Source organism: Amblyraja radiata, chromosome 4, assembly GCF_010909765.2.
Source record: "Amblyraja radiata isolate CabotCenter1 chromosome 4, sAmbRad1.1.pri, whole genome shotgun sequence".
NCBI lineage: Eukaryota > Metazoa > Chordata > Chondrichthyes > Rajiformes > Rajidae > Amblyraja > Amblyraja radiata.
The window spans coordinates 95,144,964-95,162,759 of record NC_045959.1 but is presented as its reverse complement, the minus strand read 5'-3'; the positions used below and the strand labels follow the sequence as shown (position 1 = coordinate 95,162,759).

Below are 17,796 nucleotides of genomic sequence, written 5' to 3'. Positions count from 1 at the left end.
TCTACCGCTGCGCCACCGTACAGCCCTATTGATATTGCCCATTTTATCTAATCTGCCATTGAATGCATGATACCCAACACAAAATGTATTCCCATATTAAGAACTTTCCTGCCAATATCTCCCTCCTCCAATCACCATTGTTGACCATCTGCCACCATCGTTTGCCCTTTCCTGCCTCCTGCCGCCTGACACTCTCTGCCACTTCTTGAGGGAGCAACTGCCCACAAACCACTTGTTACCCACAAGAATACACAAGGAAATAAGTGTAGCAATGATCATCTTGCCTTCAATCCACTCCCACCATTCAATCTGGCAATGATTAATCTTACACTGGGCCCAATTTGCCAGTTCAATTCGCCAATCTTTCAAAAATGTATCTATTTGCTCTTTAAATACCTCCCGTGATCTAACCTTTACACCACTTGGGATAGAGAATCTAGAGATTGCCACCATCTATGTAAAGTTCCTATGCACCTTGGCTTTAAATAGTTACCCCTGTCCCACTTAGGAGACCTAAACAGCAACCTCTGGTGACCTTGCCCGCCACCCAAGGTTTCCATGAGATCACCGGAGGTTTTGGTCACTCTCCCTAATGGTCGAAAGTGGTTTCCGCGTGGTCGAAGCTTCATCTAGGTTGCTGCTATTTTTTCATCATGATTAAATGCGGCCTCGACTAAAAATAGGTTGCCGTTTTAAAAATCGATCATTTTTTAGTCGCAGGTCTAGTCTAAGCCGGATTTATTCATAGTCGAGGAAGGTTTTCAACATATGCGTGGGAGATGGTAGGAGGTTACAGGTCACCTCGACCTTGATTTTCTTTTGGGTGGCGGGCAAGGTCACCAGTGGTTGCTGTTTAGGTCTCCTAAGTGGGACAGGGGTTTAACTATGTCTCAACAGCAACCCATTTCAACCATTTGCTCCCCAGACCACAGTTTACAATCTCTGCTCCCCCCACCCCCCCCAACGATGACTTCCCTACACATATACCTTCTTCCCTTACAAAACCATGTAGTGATAAATTCATACAGCATGGAGCCCATTAACAAAAAACTGCACAGGTTGGAGATCTGAAAACAAATAAAGCAGAAAACTGCTACAATTATTCAGAAGGTAGAGCTGTGTCTGTGGGAAAATAAATTAAAAAAAACTCCATTAGTCTGGCACTCACAGAACTTTTGCCAGTGCCAAACCAACAGATTTATCAGATTTTATTTTATTAATACTCCAACACACTTTTGGAGGAGTTAGTTGGGACAGGGACTATACCAACATTTAAGAAACAGACAGGTACATGGATAGGACAGGTTTGGAGGGATATGGGCCAAACAAGGGCAGGTGGGACTAGTGTAGCTAAGACATGTTGGCCGGTGTGGGCAAGTTGGGCGTTGTATAACTCCATGACTTTTTCTTTATTTATGTATAACTTGATATTATACAGTAACACTTCAGTTAATCTGGTAATTAAAAATAACAGGTTGGACACAGAACAAACGGGTAAGTGTCAAGGATGCATGGGACCTTATGCCCAAGCAATAGGGAGCAGGGAAGGTCTTGCTCTGTGAGAGCGGCTGCGGAGCATGGGAATGGGAGTGCTGGTGAATGAGCAGGGGGTGTAGGACTGGATCCTCAGAGAGTGTGTGGGAATTTTGGAACCAGGACTCTACAAAATGAACTGGGAACGCAACAAACATCAAGTGGGTGAGCCACATGCAGAACAATCAGGACTTCTGGACACATCATCGGTGTCCTAATCTAGTTAATATTTCTGGTCACTTTTTGTTAGAGGTCTCTCTAGTGTCCTGGCCGAAAATATATTCCAGTAAGAGTTAATCTGAAGGTGATCAGATTGGTAATTGTGGAGTTGTGTCTGTGCTCAAATTGGTTGTTGCTTCATCTACATTAGTCGTCAGGCTTCACAAGTGTTGAGTTCATGATTGTGAACTGATTTTGGATGTCGTGAGGTGACAAAAGGGTTTCCGCCCCTCCACAATATGTCAAAATGTAGATGGTAATATTACCTTCCTTCTCCTTTGTGACCAGTATATGGGGGGATGATACTTCCAGTGTCACAGTCAGATGAATAGTTATGGTGAAATGCACAAAGTGCCTGTTGGATGTTGCTGTACATACTGCAAACTCAAACTGATGGTTTATTCACGCCTTTTGCATCTTCACAGACTCGAATTGCAAAGCGCAGCAGAAAGCTGGTTGACTACGACTGTGCCCGACATCACCTAGAGTCCTTGCAGCACTCAAGACGAAGGGATGACAGTAAACTCGTCAAGGTAGGCAGATCACTTGGAAGCAGTGATGTTATTGATTTGAAATTATTCCTCTCAACAAAGTGAAATTAGATGCATGCAACGCTGAACTGACAACAGCGTACAAGTGAAATAGGTACTTCATGTGTGTTGCCGGATCAATGACTGATTGCCGATTCACACCATGCCACCCACAAGACTCCCATAGATCACAGCTGCTCAGTCATCAATGATGATCCCACAACCAGGTCAGAGGGATTGCTATGCCTTGCTTGAATAAGTACAGGTGCTGAAAAAGATTGTGTTGCTAATGAATAATATGCATTGCCATAGTTTGGACTGTTGGCTCAATCAATTGAATGTATTATAGGCATGTTTTTTTTGGCACATTGGTGTTCATCAGTCAGAGTATTGAGTATAGAAGTTGGGAGGTCCATGTTGCAGTTGTATGAGATGATGGTGAGGCCACATTTAGAATATTGTGTTCAGTTCTGGGCACCATGTTATAGGAAAGATGTTGTCAAGCTGGAATGGGTACAGAGAAGATTTACAAGGATGTTGCCAGGACTAGAGTGTCTGAGCTATTGGCGAGGTTGAGTAGGCTGGAACTCTATTCATTGGAGCGCAGGTGGATGAGTGGTGATCCTTTTGAGGTGTATAAAATCATGAGAGGAATAGATCGGGTAGATGCACAGAGCCTCTTGCCCAGAGTAGGTGAATCGAGGACCAGAGGACCTAGGTTTAAGGTGAAGGGGATAAGATTTAATAGGAATCTGAGGGGTAACCTTTTCCCAAAAACGGGTGGTGGGTGTATGGGACAAGCTGCCAGAGGAGGTAGTTAGATAGGTACATTGATAGGACAGGTTTGGAGGGATATGGATCAAACGCAGGCAGGTGGGGCTACTGTGGCTGGGACATGTTGGCCGGTGTCGGCAAGTTGGATCAAAGGGCCTGTTTCCATGCTGTATCACCTTAAGACTCTATGTGTAGGAAGGAACTGCAGATGCTTGTTTAAACTTAAGATAGACACAAAAAGCTGAAGCAGACGGCATCTCTGGAGAAAAGGAATAGGTGACGTTTCGGGTCGAGACCCTTCTTCAGACTCTGGAAATGGCTACATCCATAACCTGGACATCTCCCAAGTCTTTGAACGGTGCAGCAATGAGGGGACTACTTGCAATGGCTGTAGCATTACTCTTGGTGAAGGTGGTCGAACGATCTTCCCTTCAAATTGATTGTTCCTGCAAAGGATGGTCAGTCCTTGGTGCCAGTTCAACACCTGCAGTTAATTGAAACACTGCTTCAATATCTCTCTAATCCATCAAATTCCTTCAGTCCCAATCTCAAAGGAATACCACTTATGTGGCTTTGGCTCCACTTCTCCATGCACTAAATGAATGCTGTTTGCTTTGTGACTTCATCGCAAATCTTGAATGAGGGCCAGCTTTGTAGGTTACTGTCGTGCCCAAACGGGACCACACAATCTTGAAGGAAGTTGAATATTCTTCAAACTGTCTCACTTGTTGCATTAGTTTGGCAATGCTACAATCCACTGCTCATTACAATGGTCTAGGGTGTAGTTTACTCTGAGTACACGGTTGTCCTAGTACTCCTTGGAGAACGCTAACTTGTATTTCCTAAACAAATCACTTCTAATTGTGTTGCGACTGAAGACACAGAATACATCATTGGGAAAAAGCCAAATCACTGGACTCTCCAGTGCCCAGAGTTAAACTTTCATAAAGGACAGGTGGTTGCTCCAGAACATCTCCTAGTGATCTTCGTGCCTGGGTCCCTTGGTGATGTAGAAACAAGGAATTGCAGAAACTGGTGTACCAACGAAGACACAAAGTTCAGGAGTAACTCAGTGGGTCAGGCAGCATCTCTGGAGAACGTGGATAGGGGACTTTTCGGGTTGGGACTCTTCTTCAGACTGCTATAGGGAAGGCGGGGGTGGGGGTGGGGGGGGGGGGGTGTTGGGGGAGAAAGTTGGGAGAGAGGAGGAGCAGGACAAAGTCTGGCAGGTAGTAGTTGGATAAACGCAAAATGCTGGAGTAACGCAGTGGGTTACGCAGCATCTCTGGAGAGAAGGAATAGGTGACGCTTCGGGTCAAGACCCTTCTCGAAATGTCATCTATTCCTTTTCTCCAGAGATGTCGCCTGACCCACTGACATACTCCAGCATTTTATGTCTATCTTCAGTGTAAACCAGCATTTGCAATTCCTTCCTACACAGGTAATAGGTGGATATAGGTGAGGTGGGGCGAGGGGAGGGGTTGATAGGCAGATGGTTGGACAAATGCCAGAGATGGGAAAAAAAACCAGGTGTAAGACAAAAGGATTGAAAAGTTGCAAATTGTGAATGGAGAGGTGATATATTTGTGGTTGCTGGGGAAAAGGCTGATTTGAGCAGGAAGGCAGCGAGTGAACCAAGGAGATGCAGAGGGAGCGGTCTGTGTTGAAGGTGTAAATGGGTGAGGATGGGCCGGTGTGACTTGTAGGTTGGATCACATTGAGGTGACAGAATTGTTGGAGGATGATCTGTCAGATGCGGAGGCTGGGCAGGTGAAAGGTAAAGACCAGAGGAACACTGGCATTAACCATCTCGGGGGGGTATGGGGAGGGGGGGGCAGTGGGATCTAAACTACGGGACACAGAGGAGACATAGCTAAGAGATCCCTTGGCGATGTGCCTCTTAATCTCTCCTTTCCTGCTGGTGGTGGTCACTGCAGAAGCTGCGGTCAGCACGTGGGCAGCTGCTGCAAGACAGGAGCTGAACAATGAGCACCGCAGTGTTCGAAGTACCAAGAAACACTGGGAGAAATCCCTTTATGTCATGCACGATACTTCCCTCCTGAATGTGTCCAACAGCTTCACATCTGTGGGTATCACGATTCCAGACAGCATCATCCAAGTCCACTGCAGTCTGTCGCTGGCCACCATTGGATCTTCTAATAATCTTGTGTGCTCACATCCATGCAAACAGGAGTCAGAGTTTTCCTTGAATTTCCTTGTTTGCGGTTCCATGCGTCAAGCACCTAAACCAAAAAATGTCTGGAAGTTACAGCTTTTAGCCAGTGCCTTTAACCTGGTAAAATGGTTGCTGCAAATATTCTCTAGGTCACAGCCTCGCCAAAGAACCTTGCTTCCATTCATTACAAATGCTGGATGGTCTACACCTCCGTCATAGTAAGTCCCGCTATTTCTAACCTTCCTACCTTTGGCATTTGTGTTCTCATGTTATCTCTGCTGATGGCACATGTGGCGCCAAAATTATTACATGGCCTCAAATGAATAAAGATGAAGCCACCTTCACCATCAACCAGGGGCTCATGTCTTGGGGGAAACTGTTTACATTTGTGAAACTTTAACTCCCCTTCCCATTCCCACACTGACATTTCTGTCCTGGGCCTCCTCCATTGTCAGAGTGAGGCCAAACGCAAATTGGAGGAACATCACCTCGTATTTCCCTTGGTCAGCTCACAGCCCAGCGGTATGAATATTAATTTCTCTAACTTCAAATAACCCTTGCATCCCTTCTCTCCATTCCACCCCCACCCAAGTCCTACCAGTTTCAAAGTCATCTTGTTGAGTCTCATTGTCTGCAACTCGTTTTCACCTAGCCCACAGCTAACAATGGCTTGTTCCCTTTAATCATCGTTACTTTTTTGCATATCTTTCATTAATTTCTTCCATATCTCTCTATATCATCGTCTATATCTCTCGATTCCCTTTCCCCTGACTCTCAGTCTGAAGAAGGTTCTTGACCCGTAACATCAGCTATTCCTTTTCTCCAGAGATTCTGTCTGACCCTCTGAGTTACTCCAGCTTTTTGTATCTACCTTACATTTGTGAAAGTCCTTTCCATCTTCGTAGCTATTGTGCAAATTCCCTCATTTGCCAGATCCAGTGTGTCAGAGTTTTCCTTGAATTTTCTAGTTTGGGATTCCACACACCATCCATGAAAAGGTTCTGAAAGTTACAGCTTTCAACCAGTTCCTTTCACCTGGTGACATGGTTGCTGCAGACATAGTGGGCTAAAGGACCCGTTCCTTCGCTGTACTATTCTATGATCTATCTTCTGAGGCAGTCGCTCACTGTCTTTCTGGTCCCTTGTTGCATGTACCCAAGATATAATCAAATCTCTGGAAGCATTGGATTAAAATATCCCACCAAAATCCTCACAATGTTTTCATTGGAGCCCTCGTCTGTGTTCCTTACTGTACATTTGCCGTTATCTCATATGTCCACCTTGCTGCTACCATGAGTAATATAGACAATAGACAATAGGTGCAGGAGGAGGCCATTCGGCCCTTCGAGCCAGCACCACCATTCACTGTGATCATTGCTGATCATCCACAATCAGTACCCCGTTCCTGCCTTATCCCCATATCCCTTGACTCCTCGTATTGCCCTCCTCACAGGTGGCTGTGTGATTTTGCTGTTTATCCCCTGGCAGGACCATGACAATATGCTTGTTCAGGATATCCCCCATTTTATGTACTTTTCCAATTCACCATACTGAGTGAGGATCCTGGTTGGTAAAGGCGCAATGTTAAGAGCTATCACTAGGCCTAGAGCAGTCACACTATTTATTTGATTCCAAGGGTATGGAAGCGCACTGCTTTATCATACTTGGTGTATGTATCCAGAGAAGCTCCAGTTGATAAATCCTTGCGAGTTTCAGGTAAATGTTCAAATGGGGGGAATCTCCCGTCCTTAATCTCTCAGCAATTAACGTTTAAACCACTGAGGCTGAGCACTGCTCATTTACACTATCCTACACACACTAGGGGCAATGTTACATTCATACCAAGCCAATTAACCTACAAACTTGCACGTCTTTGGAGTGTGGGAGGAAACCGAAGATCTTGAAGAAAACCCACGCAGGTCATGGGGAGAAGGTACAAACTCCATACAGACAGCACCCGTAGTCAGGAACGAACCCGGGTCTCTGGCGCTGTAAGCCAGCAACTCTACCGCTGCATCACCGTGCCGTCCAGAGAAAAAGGTCGTACCCCAAAAAAATGAGATGAACGCTCAGAAATAAATCTGAGCCAGTTTGGGTCAGTACGTGTAGGCTTGTTGGTACACCATTTTCCACCTTTAAAGTGGGCCGGGAAAAGATTTTTGCTTACTCTGTCTAACCTCTGGTGTTCGATATCACAGTCAGGGGTTAAGTTAATGCAGAAAAACAAAGATTAAAATCTTCTAGAGAGTCCCAAAACCCATCAATATTAGTACAGGTAGACACAAAATGCTGGAGTAACTCAGCGGGTCTGAAGAAGGGTCGCGACCCAAAACGTCACCCATTCCTTCTCTCCAGAGATGCTGCCTGTCCCGCTGAGTTACTCCAGCATTTTGTGTTTACAGTTTGAACCAGCATCTGCAGTTCCTTCTTACACAATAGTAGTACAGGTGTTAACTTCTCGAATGTAAGACTAGCTTTCACCAGGGCCCAGCTTCATTATATTGGTGACATGTCTGAAACGTGAATGGGTTAAGCTAAATGGCATGAAAATCAGATATCATTTCTCCTGTCGTTTATGCGGCTTTTTCACAGGGCGACTTGACGCAAGATGTAACCAGAGTGAAGTGGTCGTGGTCTAGCACGATATCACACGATATAACGGGGGGTAGATAAAGAGTTCCCACGGTACTCGGCATTTCTGTTATTTGTGCGAGTGACTTGTCCGTCTCCCGAGCTTTCCCGTTAAATCTTGAATGAACATTGTGAAGTGTTGTTAAATCATCACGTGGCACAAATGATGTCACTTTTTTTCACACACTATAAATATCCTCCCTTGGTTGAATTGGCTCATTTGGAGACATGTTTTACTGTGTATGTGGGAGACACAGATGGACTGAGCACAGTACATCGGTCTTACTGTGTGTGGGAGAGGGGGAGAAAGAGACGTACACTCACAGAGGCAGAGTCTCTCAGCCTGTGTAAGAGGGAGGGAGGGAGAGAGAGAGAGGCACACACAAGGTGGATGTGAAATCTCACCTGCCTGTTTCAGTGACAGACACCCGCCGCCAGTAAATGAAGACACCCCCATCTGTCTCCCCCTCCTCTCCCTCGACTCCCCCACCTTTCCCTCCCAACTCCAGTCCCGTCCCGACCCCCTGGGAAACTGAATAGAGCAACAATCAACTGCTGCCTGTGCGCTGATATGACAATAAAGGCTACTTTACTTTACTGAGTTAAAGAGTTCCCACGGTAGACTGTAAAACTGGGACCCTGGTTCTGGACTCCCCCAACATCGGGAACATTCTTCCTGCATCTAGCCTGTCCAATCCCGTAGATACTGATTAGACCGGTATCTATTTATTTACTTTATTAATGATTTCAATTAAATATTGGGAACATCAGGCCGCAAGCGTTATTTCTTGAGTGTTAGTGCTGGACTTTGACTCGACCTTCCTAGTTAGCCGGCGCCTGAGACTGAGCCAAGCAATGTCCAGACCTGACTTCTACACAAAGTGATGGAGGAACTCAAAGGGTCAGGCTCGTCCAACGCTCTGTGTTTTGCTCGTGATTCCTGCATCTGCAGTTCCTCGTGTCTACAGACCAGAGTTGCCACTTGACTCCGAGATGACCATCACAGAGCATATGGAAGATAGACACGAAGTGCTGGAGTAACACAGCGGGACGGGCAGCATCTCTGGAGAGAAGGAATGTGTGACGTTTCGGTTTGAGACCCTTCTTCAGAGTCTCGTCCCGAAACGTCACCCATTCCTTTTATCCAGATGCTGCCCGTCCAGTATTTTATGTCTGTCTCCAGTATTACTGTGTCTATCATTGGCGCAAACCAACATCTACAGTTCTTTCCGACACATTAGAGGATACCGTCTCGCCATCACTCGGATTACCCGCTTCATTTCCATAACGTTGCCACCTCTTTACTTTGCTTACTGAAGCCTGATCCTTGTCAGACCCAGTGCTCTATCGCCCAGCCTCTCATCTTTCAATCGGGTTCGGCCAGGAAGGAACTGCAGATGCTGTATTAAAACGAAGATAGACACAACATGTAGCTCTGCGGGACAGGCAGCATATCAGAAGGGTCTCGACCCGAAATGTCACCCATTCCTTCTCCCCAGAGATGCTGCCTGTTGCGCTGAGTTCCTCCATTTTGTGGCTACCTTGGGTTTATCCAGGATCTCCCCGTTGATGTCCTAACTCGCTTTGGTTTGTTATTATTGTCTCATATCGAGAACCAGCAGATACAGGTTTAGGTTCGGGGGGAATGATTTAATGAGAGCCTAAGGGGTAACTATTTTACGCAAAGGGTGGTGGGTGTATGGAATGAGCTATCCGTTAAGGTAGTTGAGGCAGGTACTGTCGCAATGTTTAAGACGCATTAGACTGAAGCATGGATAGGATAGGTTTAGATGGTTATGGGCCAAACGCGGGCAAGTGGGACTAGTGTAGATGGGACATATTGGTCGGTGTGGGCAAGTTGGGTCGAAGGGCCTGTTTCTACGCTGTATGATTCTATGCAGGGAATAAACTTTTGTTTGCGTGCTATACAACCATATCAGATAATGCTATACATGAATATAACCAAGCCACGTACAGTCTGAAGAAGGGCTTCGACCCGAAACGTCACCCGTTCCTTCTCTTTAGAGATGCTGCGTGTCCCATTGAGTTACTCCAGCATTTTGAACCGTCGAGTTACTCCAGCATTCTCTTTAAACCGGAATCTGCTGTTCCTTCCGACACATGCACAAGAACACCAGGTAGAGCGAAGAGGAAAATACCAGAGTTCCGAATATATGTTTTCAGGACAGTTCCAGGGGGAAAAAGTCCAATGTCCGCATTGAGGTAGGTTGGTAGGTCGGGTCAGTGCCCAAATGAATGGAAGGAAGAACCGTTCTGAAGCCGGATAAGAATAGGTGGTCGGCGCGGACTCGGTGGGCCGAAGGGCCTGTTTCCGCGCTATATCTCTAAAATCTGAAGTTAGGTAATGTCTAAAGGAACTGCAGATGCTGGTTAATACGCACAAAAGGACACAACATGTTGGTGTAACTCAGCAGGTAAGTCAGATCTGGGAAGAAAAACATAAAAAGCTGGAGTAAGTCAGCGGGTCAGGCAGCATCTCTGGAGAAAAAGAATAGGTGGCGATTCGAATCGGAACCCTTCAGACATCCTAATCGGAATTGAGTCTGAAGATGTGTCTCGTCCCGAAACATCACCTATTTTTCTCCAGAGATGCTGCTTGACTCGCTGAGTTACTCCAGCTTTTTGTGTCTGTCTTCGGTTTAAACCAGCATGTGCAGTTCACTCCTTACACGGGTCTCTGGAGAACATTGATTGGTAGCGTTCCGGACCCTGCTTCGGAAAGGCATCGATCGCTAGTCGGCGAGGACTCCGAGCTGTATCTCTCAAAGAAGTACATGTGAAAAATTTCTCACGGACCATAAAAATGCGGGACCTTTCAGTAAAGTCCCTTTTAAAGTCCCTTTTAAAGATTATAGTTATTTTCTTGAATCTCATTAACATAACTCATGAATAAGTTGATGTCCATATGCGGATGCAAATCTTTATTTTTTAAATTCAATCCCACAGAAGACAATTTTTACTCACCTTCTGTCCCCTCTGTCCAGCTTCCGGGTTCACCGTTCGCAGGAGTTCCCACAGTAACCGCAAGAGTTATTACGGATATCGCACGGATATCGCACTGGCCACTACGTTCATATAATGTTGCAATGCTCAACCACAAGTGTACAAGTCGCTCTTGGAGAAATTCAAACTTGCTTGAATTTTCTCCCGAGTCACCAAGTTACACGATTACCTGCCGTTAGCGCCACGGTGGTCCACGAATGCTGTACTGTTATCGTACAGGGTTCCCACGATGTTAAACTCTGGTTAACTCTTGCGTCAAGTCGCCCCGTGAAAAAGCCGCTTTAGCCTTTGGAACCAGAGTTCTATTCTGTGCAGAATGAACAAAGGCACAGAATTAAGCCGTTGCAGCCGGAGATAAGAGGACAGTTGCTCTCCAGCTTGGTGGCCAATCCCTCTTGCTTGACTGTGTGACAGCTTTAAGCTTTAATCATTTCCTGCAATGAAAGCGATTTATGTTTTAAAATAAACCCTTGACTCCTTTTCATTTCAGGCAGAAGAGGAGTTTCAAAAGGCACAGAAAGTCTTTGAAGAATTAAATATTGACCTACAGGACGAATTGCCATCATTGTGGTCAAGGTATTAAGCTCCATCCTCTAATGTCGTGCAAGATGTGTTGTCTAAAAGCATGTATTTTTCACTCTGATTTTCATATTTTCAATGTCAAATCCGTCTATCCGTACAAGACTTTTCTTTCTACTACTGAGGCTGACGGTCATTATTTCGAGCAACTTGCCACATATTTCACCCAACTGTCCTTTACAATATTATGTGTCTGGTCTTAAGTTGGGCTCACTTTAGGTTGGGTAAACTTTGCTGATGAAACTGGAATAGGATAGAGTCACAGAGTCATGGAGTCATAGAGTGATACAGTGTGGAAACAGGCCTTTTGGCCCAACCTGCCCACACCGGCCAACATGTCCCAGCTACGCGTTCCACCTGCCGCATTTGTTCCATATACCCCCCCAAACCTGTCCTACCATATACCCATCTAACTGTTTCTTAAGTGTTGGGATAGTCCCTGCCTCAACTACCTCCTCTGACAGCTCAATCCATACCCCCACCACCCTCTGTGTGAAAAAGTTACCCCTCAGATTCCTATTAAATCTTTTCTCCTTCACCTTAAAACTACGCCCCATTGTCCTTGATCCATTTACTCTGGGCAAGAGACAACTATTCTGAATGGAAAGTAAGCAAGAAGCCGCACTAAAGTCCACACAGCCTTCCAGGCATTAGGTGAATGCACTGAACTAACTGCTGAACCATCTGGTAGAGAACCCATGAAGACTCAAGATGTCCTCGTGGATTGTGAAGAGCAATTCCACCCGTCAGCAAAGTGGCACTGCACGGAGAATTGCTGCCTCACATTTCCTCGTGACCTCGGATCAATCTTGACCTCTCGTGTTGTCTTTGTAGAGCTTGTAGGTGGGTCTCCAGGTGGGCTTCTTAGCAGTGCTCCAGTTTCTTCTTGCATCCCAATGATGTTGGTAGATTAATTGGCCGCTGTGATTGTCCTTGTGCAAGTGGGGCATAGAATCTGCAGCATATTTATTGGAATATTCGAAGAATAGGAATGGGGGAATGGGTTTGCTCTGTGAGCCAGCAGAGACTTGATGGGCCAAGTGGCCTCTTTATGTTGTAAGGAAGAATGGAAAAGGTCTGTGCTTGAAAGGTTGTATATTATTGTTAGGCCTGCTCTCTCAGGCCATTGCTCATTAGGTCATTAGGAATAGGAGTGGAATCAGGCCATTTGGCCCATCAAGTCTATGCCATTCAATCTCGCTGATCTATATCTCCCTCCTAACCCCATTCTCCTGCCTGCTCCCCATAACCTCTGACATCTGCAGCCCGTCCTGTATGTCACTGGGGCTTAGCAGCAAGTTTAGTTTAGATATACAGTAGAGAGGTAACAGACCCTTGGGCCCATCGGATCCGCACCGACCAGCGATCCCCGCACATTAACACTATTTTACACTAGGAACAATTTTTACATTTATACCAAGCCAGTACACCTACAAACCTGTAAGTCTCTGGAGTGTGGGAGGAAACCAAAGTTCTCGGAAAAGACCCACGCAGGTCACGGGGAGAACGTACAAACTCCGTACAGGCAGCACCCCGTAGCCAGGATCGAACCTAGGTCTCTTGCGCTGTAAGGCAGCAACTCGACGGCTATTGTTTTACTGAAACAAACAGTAAGCAGGTCAAAGCAGCATAGTTCAACTTTCTGGAGCGCCATGGTGGATGGGTGACTGGAGCTGTTTTATCTATTATCCTGTCAAGCTGCAGTCAACATTGTCACGGAGTGGGAAAAGGTGCGATTGTGCACATTCTTGGTTGCAGTGCCACTGGTCGGAGCCAGCCTGTTATGAGGAGTTGCCAAACAGAACCTCACCAACTATCTTAAGCAGAGCAGGGAGGAGGCTGCAGAGAGCCATTCTCAGTCCTTCACCTGTGGATACTGGTGTTTGTAGGAAAGACAAACTGGGGTTTGTTGCAGTTAAATACAGTGAATTGTGCAATTATACATCATGAAAGGAATGTATAAAAGGAGAATTTTCTCAATGAATGTAGAGAAATTAAAACAGTCAAATGATGCCGAAGACTATAAAAGCTGGCAAGTACTGTTCTGGATTTTTCATGTAATACCAAAGGGAGATTATGGTCATTTTGCCCTGGTAAGATCACAGTTGGAATAAAGTTAAGTGTTTGGTTATAGAGTTTTCCTTCATAGTTTAGTTTAGTTCAGGGATACAGCATGGAAACAGGCCATTCAGCCGACCGAGTCTTTGCCGACTAGCCACTCCCGTACACTAATAGTATCCTACACACTAGGGACAATTTATATTTTTTTACCAAAGCCACAAACCTGTACGTCATTGGAGAGTGGGAGGAAACCGGAGCACCCGGAAAATCCCACGCAGTCACAGGGAGAACGTACAAACTCCGTACAGACAAGCACCTGTAGTCAGAATCAAATCCGGGTCTCTGGCGCTGTAAGGCAGCAACACTACCGCTGTGCCACCGTGCCGCCCTGTGGCTATGGGAACTGTATTTAAGAAGGCACTTTGATGAATGGAAAAGTGCAGATATGGAAACACCATCAAGAATCTGGGACTATTTCCAAGGGGATCAATGAGATAGTAAAGGGGCTGTCCCACTGCGGCAACCTAATTGGCGAGTTTAGAAGAGTTTAGGAGAGTTTGAAAAAATGTCCTGTTGAAGACCTCCTTCGACTATGTAGAAGACCTCCTTCGACCACCTTCGACTATGTTGAAGACTAGCTTCGACTAGCTACGACTAACTTCGGGGAAAAGTGGTCACCGAGAGTGAAGACAACCTCCTTTGACCTCCCTTTGACTATGTTGAAGACCATCTACGACTACCTTCGACTACCTTCGATTACCTTTGATTGCCTTCGACTACCCTAGATTACCTACGAATAACATGCCGACCTACTATGACCTACTTCGACTAAACCAACGAGTTAAAAACATTTCCATGGCGACCTTTTTTTACTCGCGGGCGTTTTTCAGCCTGTTGAAAAATACGCCGAGAACCAGCTGAGCCCTCGAGTACGCGGGGACTACTCTCGAGCATGAAGGAGAGTTAAGGGCCTGTACCACTTTCATGACCTAATTCACGACCTCTGCCGAGTTTGCCCTTCTCATACTCGCAGCATGGTCGTCATGAGCAAAGATCTTAGAGCAGAGCAAGATGGGTTACTCTCACGCAAACGTGTAGTACGCTCATGGGCGGATTCATGGGTGATTATAGGACCCATTTTAGCGACCAGTCCCCACCATCTTGTTCCGCCATCTTGTTCCGCCATCTTGCTTCTGGCCAAAGATCGGATCTTTGTTTCCGCAGCGGAGAGAGGGAGTGAGCGGCCCGGGGAGAGGGGGTGTGGGGCCCGGGGCAGCGGGGAGAGGGAGTGTGGGGCCCGGGGCAGCGGGGAGAGGGAGTGCGCGGCCCGGGGCAGCGGGAGAGGGAGTGTGGAGCCCGGGGCAGCGGGAGAGGGAGTGCGCGGCCCGGGGCAGCGGGGAGAGGGAGTGTGCGGCCCGGGGCAGCGGGAGAGGGAGTGTGGAGCCCGGTGCAGCGGGAGAGGGAGTGCGCGGCCCGGGGAGAGGGGGGCGCGGCCCGGGGAGAGGGGGTGCGCGGCCCGGGGCAGCTGGGAGAGGGAGTGAGCGGCCCGGGGCAGCGGGGAGAGGGGCATAGGAGGGGGGGAGAGATTGTAGTGTGGGGGCATGCGAGGGAGTGCCGGGGTGGGGGGGGGGGGGGGGGGGGGGGGGGGGGGGGGGGGGAAGAGTTGAGGGGTGGGTATAAGGCCTAGTGTGTGTGGAGTTGTGGGGAGGTTTACAATGTTTCTTATTTAATGTCCCTTGTCTAGTCTGAAATAAAGTTCATCATTGGATCAGAAGAAATCGAATTGTGTGTGTTATATGATTATATACATTTAGATCACATTCATGTATGTGTGTTTATAAACATTTTATTCTTTAACAAGAATTAACAGAATTATGAATCTAACCCTATATCACACACAAAAACTTCCCCCGCAATGTCAATTACCCTGCGAGTCGGGTCGGTTCCGGTTACTGCAAAATCAACTCAAACACTGCTTGTGAGCCATTTAAAAAGAAATGATTTAAAAAACATTAAAAAAGACATTTACCAGAGTCAAATTTTATTCTTGACAAGAAGTATGAACTGACAGAATTATGAATCTAACCCTATATCACACACACAAACTGTTGCCCCGCAACATTGATTACACTGCGAGTCGGGTCGGGTCAGGTAGGCTCCGGTTACTAAAATGGGCGGGGAAAATTCCCAGGATCCCCTCCGTAGCGTACTACACGTCAGCCCATTGTATTTCGCAGGAGTAACCCATCTTGCTCTGCTCTAAGATCTTTGGTCACGAGGTCGTCGGAGGTCGTAGGTAGGCCGTAGGTAGGTCGTGATGCTAGTCGTAGGTACTCGTGGCATCAAGTAGGTCGGGGCGTTTTCCTAGCCTGATAAAAAATGTCCACGAGTAAAAAAGGTCGTGGATTAGGTCGTGAAAGTGGGACAGGCCCTTTACAAAGACCTCCTAGGACCTTGTGTCGGCCATGCTGCGAGTATGAGCTGAGGGCAAACTCTTCTAAACTCGCCAATTAGGTCGCCGCAGTGGGACAGCCCCTTTAGATAATAGTTTTTAAATCATGGAAATATTTAGGTCTTGTTTGAGAGTTACATATTGAGAGTGGAAAAGTGATCTTGAATTGGACAGAAACATTGCAGAGGAACAACATTAAGATTTCGCTGCTAGTACAGGAAGAAGGTTCATGATATAAGTGGGTCTACAGAACTTACTTTTACTGAAACAAACAGACATTTTCAAACCATTTAGCAGGTTAACATTTCAGGCCATAAGGCAAATTATCTTTATTTCAGACTTCCAGCATCTGCAGTTACTTTGCTTATCTGTTATCTCAAGATCTTCCTAAAACTTAAAAGAGAGAAGGAAGGAATAGAACCCAGTCAAATGGACTATTATTGGCCATGTGTCTAATTCTCACTCCCAATTTAGGTATAATTTGCCTTTTATCAATTTTCATATTGTAATGCATTCATACATATTCATGTGTATGTTAATGAGTTGGTGTTCAATATAAGCAGGGAGTGCTGGGTAATAAATCTCTCTGTCGGGGATCCAGGCAACCAGTGTGTAAGTCTTCTTCTTCATTCTGCCGTCCGGAATGTAACAAAATTGGCAACGAGGACGGGATAGAGTTTGTGAACTCATCCTTTAACTATGGTGCAGGACTGTTTTGCAACATGCAATATTGTTTAACATTTTAAACAGCAATACGGAGCTGTGTCGCAGTTGTTTTCGATCTGGACACGATAGGCTGCAGATCCTTCTATGTATGGGATTGCAGTCTGCACAAATCGTAGAGGGTTTGTCAGGCTATCTCTATGTTGTGTCTACGTGGCAAGTTGGTGTATAAGATTGTATAAGATTTTAGACTGAGTTTTTTTTGTCTAGTTCCACAAGCTGGTATAACTTTTGTACAGCTAAGTTTTAGATGAATTGCTACACCAGAACAGACAGGAAATCGGGGGTTTTGAGCGGACTTAAAAAAATAGAGAACAACACGATGGAGGCGTCCACGGCAGCAGATTGTTTGGTCATGAGCAAAGACCTGTACGAAACAAAGTTCCCACAGATACCATTGTTTGAGAGTAAGGTCAAGGTGAGAACCTACTCGGGCGAAGCTTTGGAAACATGCGGACAAATGAACTGTAAAGTTCAGCATAATGGTCAGTCAGTAACACTGCCCATCATAGTGGCCAGCTACAGAAATAAACCAACCCTCCTTGGAAAGGATTGGCTGAGTAGAAAAGAGTTAGACTGGAAGAACATTTTCAGCGTCGATTTGTCCAAATCAAGTCTTTAAAACGTCAGAAGCAAACATGCAAACATTTTTGCCAACAGTTACACGGGAATAACTGGGTCACAATCAACCAAGCCGTTGATGCGAACAATATCCGTTACCAAACTCGTAAGATCTGTACACAGAACTTAGCGGAGCAAGAGTCTTCACTGAACTGGATTTGTCTCATGCCTACGCCCAACAATATCGACAAGGAAAGTCAGCAGTACTTGACTATCAACATACATAAAGGCTTGTTTTCATATACAAAGCTGTCCTATGGTGTGATCCTCCCCGAAAATGTTCTAATCTGTCATGCACAAAATGTTACAAGGCATTCCGCACTGTGTGTGCAACCAGGATGACCTAGTGATATTCACAGAGGGCATGGTAGAACATCTGGAAATCCGCGAGCAAGTTCTCACACGACTGAACTGCCACAATGTCAAACTGCGACAAAGTAAATGTGCATTTGCGCAGTCAGAGGTGGTCTGCC

The 17,796-nt window shown here is 46.1% G+C and overlaps 1 protein-coding gene across 1 annotated transcript in view; it reads left to right on the top strand.

Annotated features, from left to right (window-relative positions):
* The window catches only part of amph (amphiphysin), a 233,274-nt gene that overhangs the window by 76,907 nt on the left and 138,571 nt on the right, over positions 1-17,796 (top strand). The window contains exons 6-7 of the mRNA XM_033019968.1: positions 2,178-2,285; positions 11,378-11,463. Of these exons, the coding sequence (XP_032875859.1) occupies positions 2,178-2,285; positions 11,378-11,463 (194 nt within the window). The remainder of the gene's footprint in view (positions 1-2,177; positions 2,286-11,377; positions 11,464-17,796) is intronic.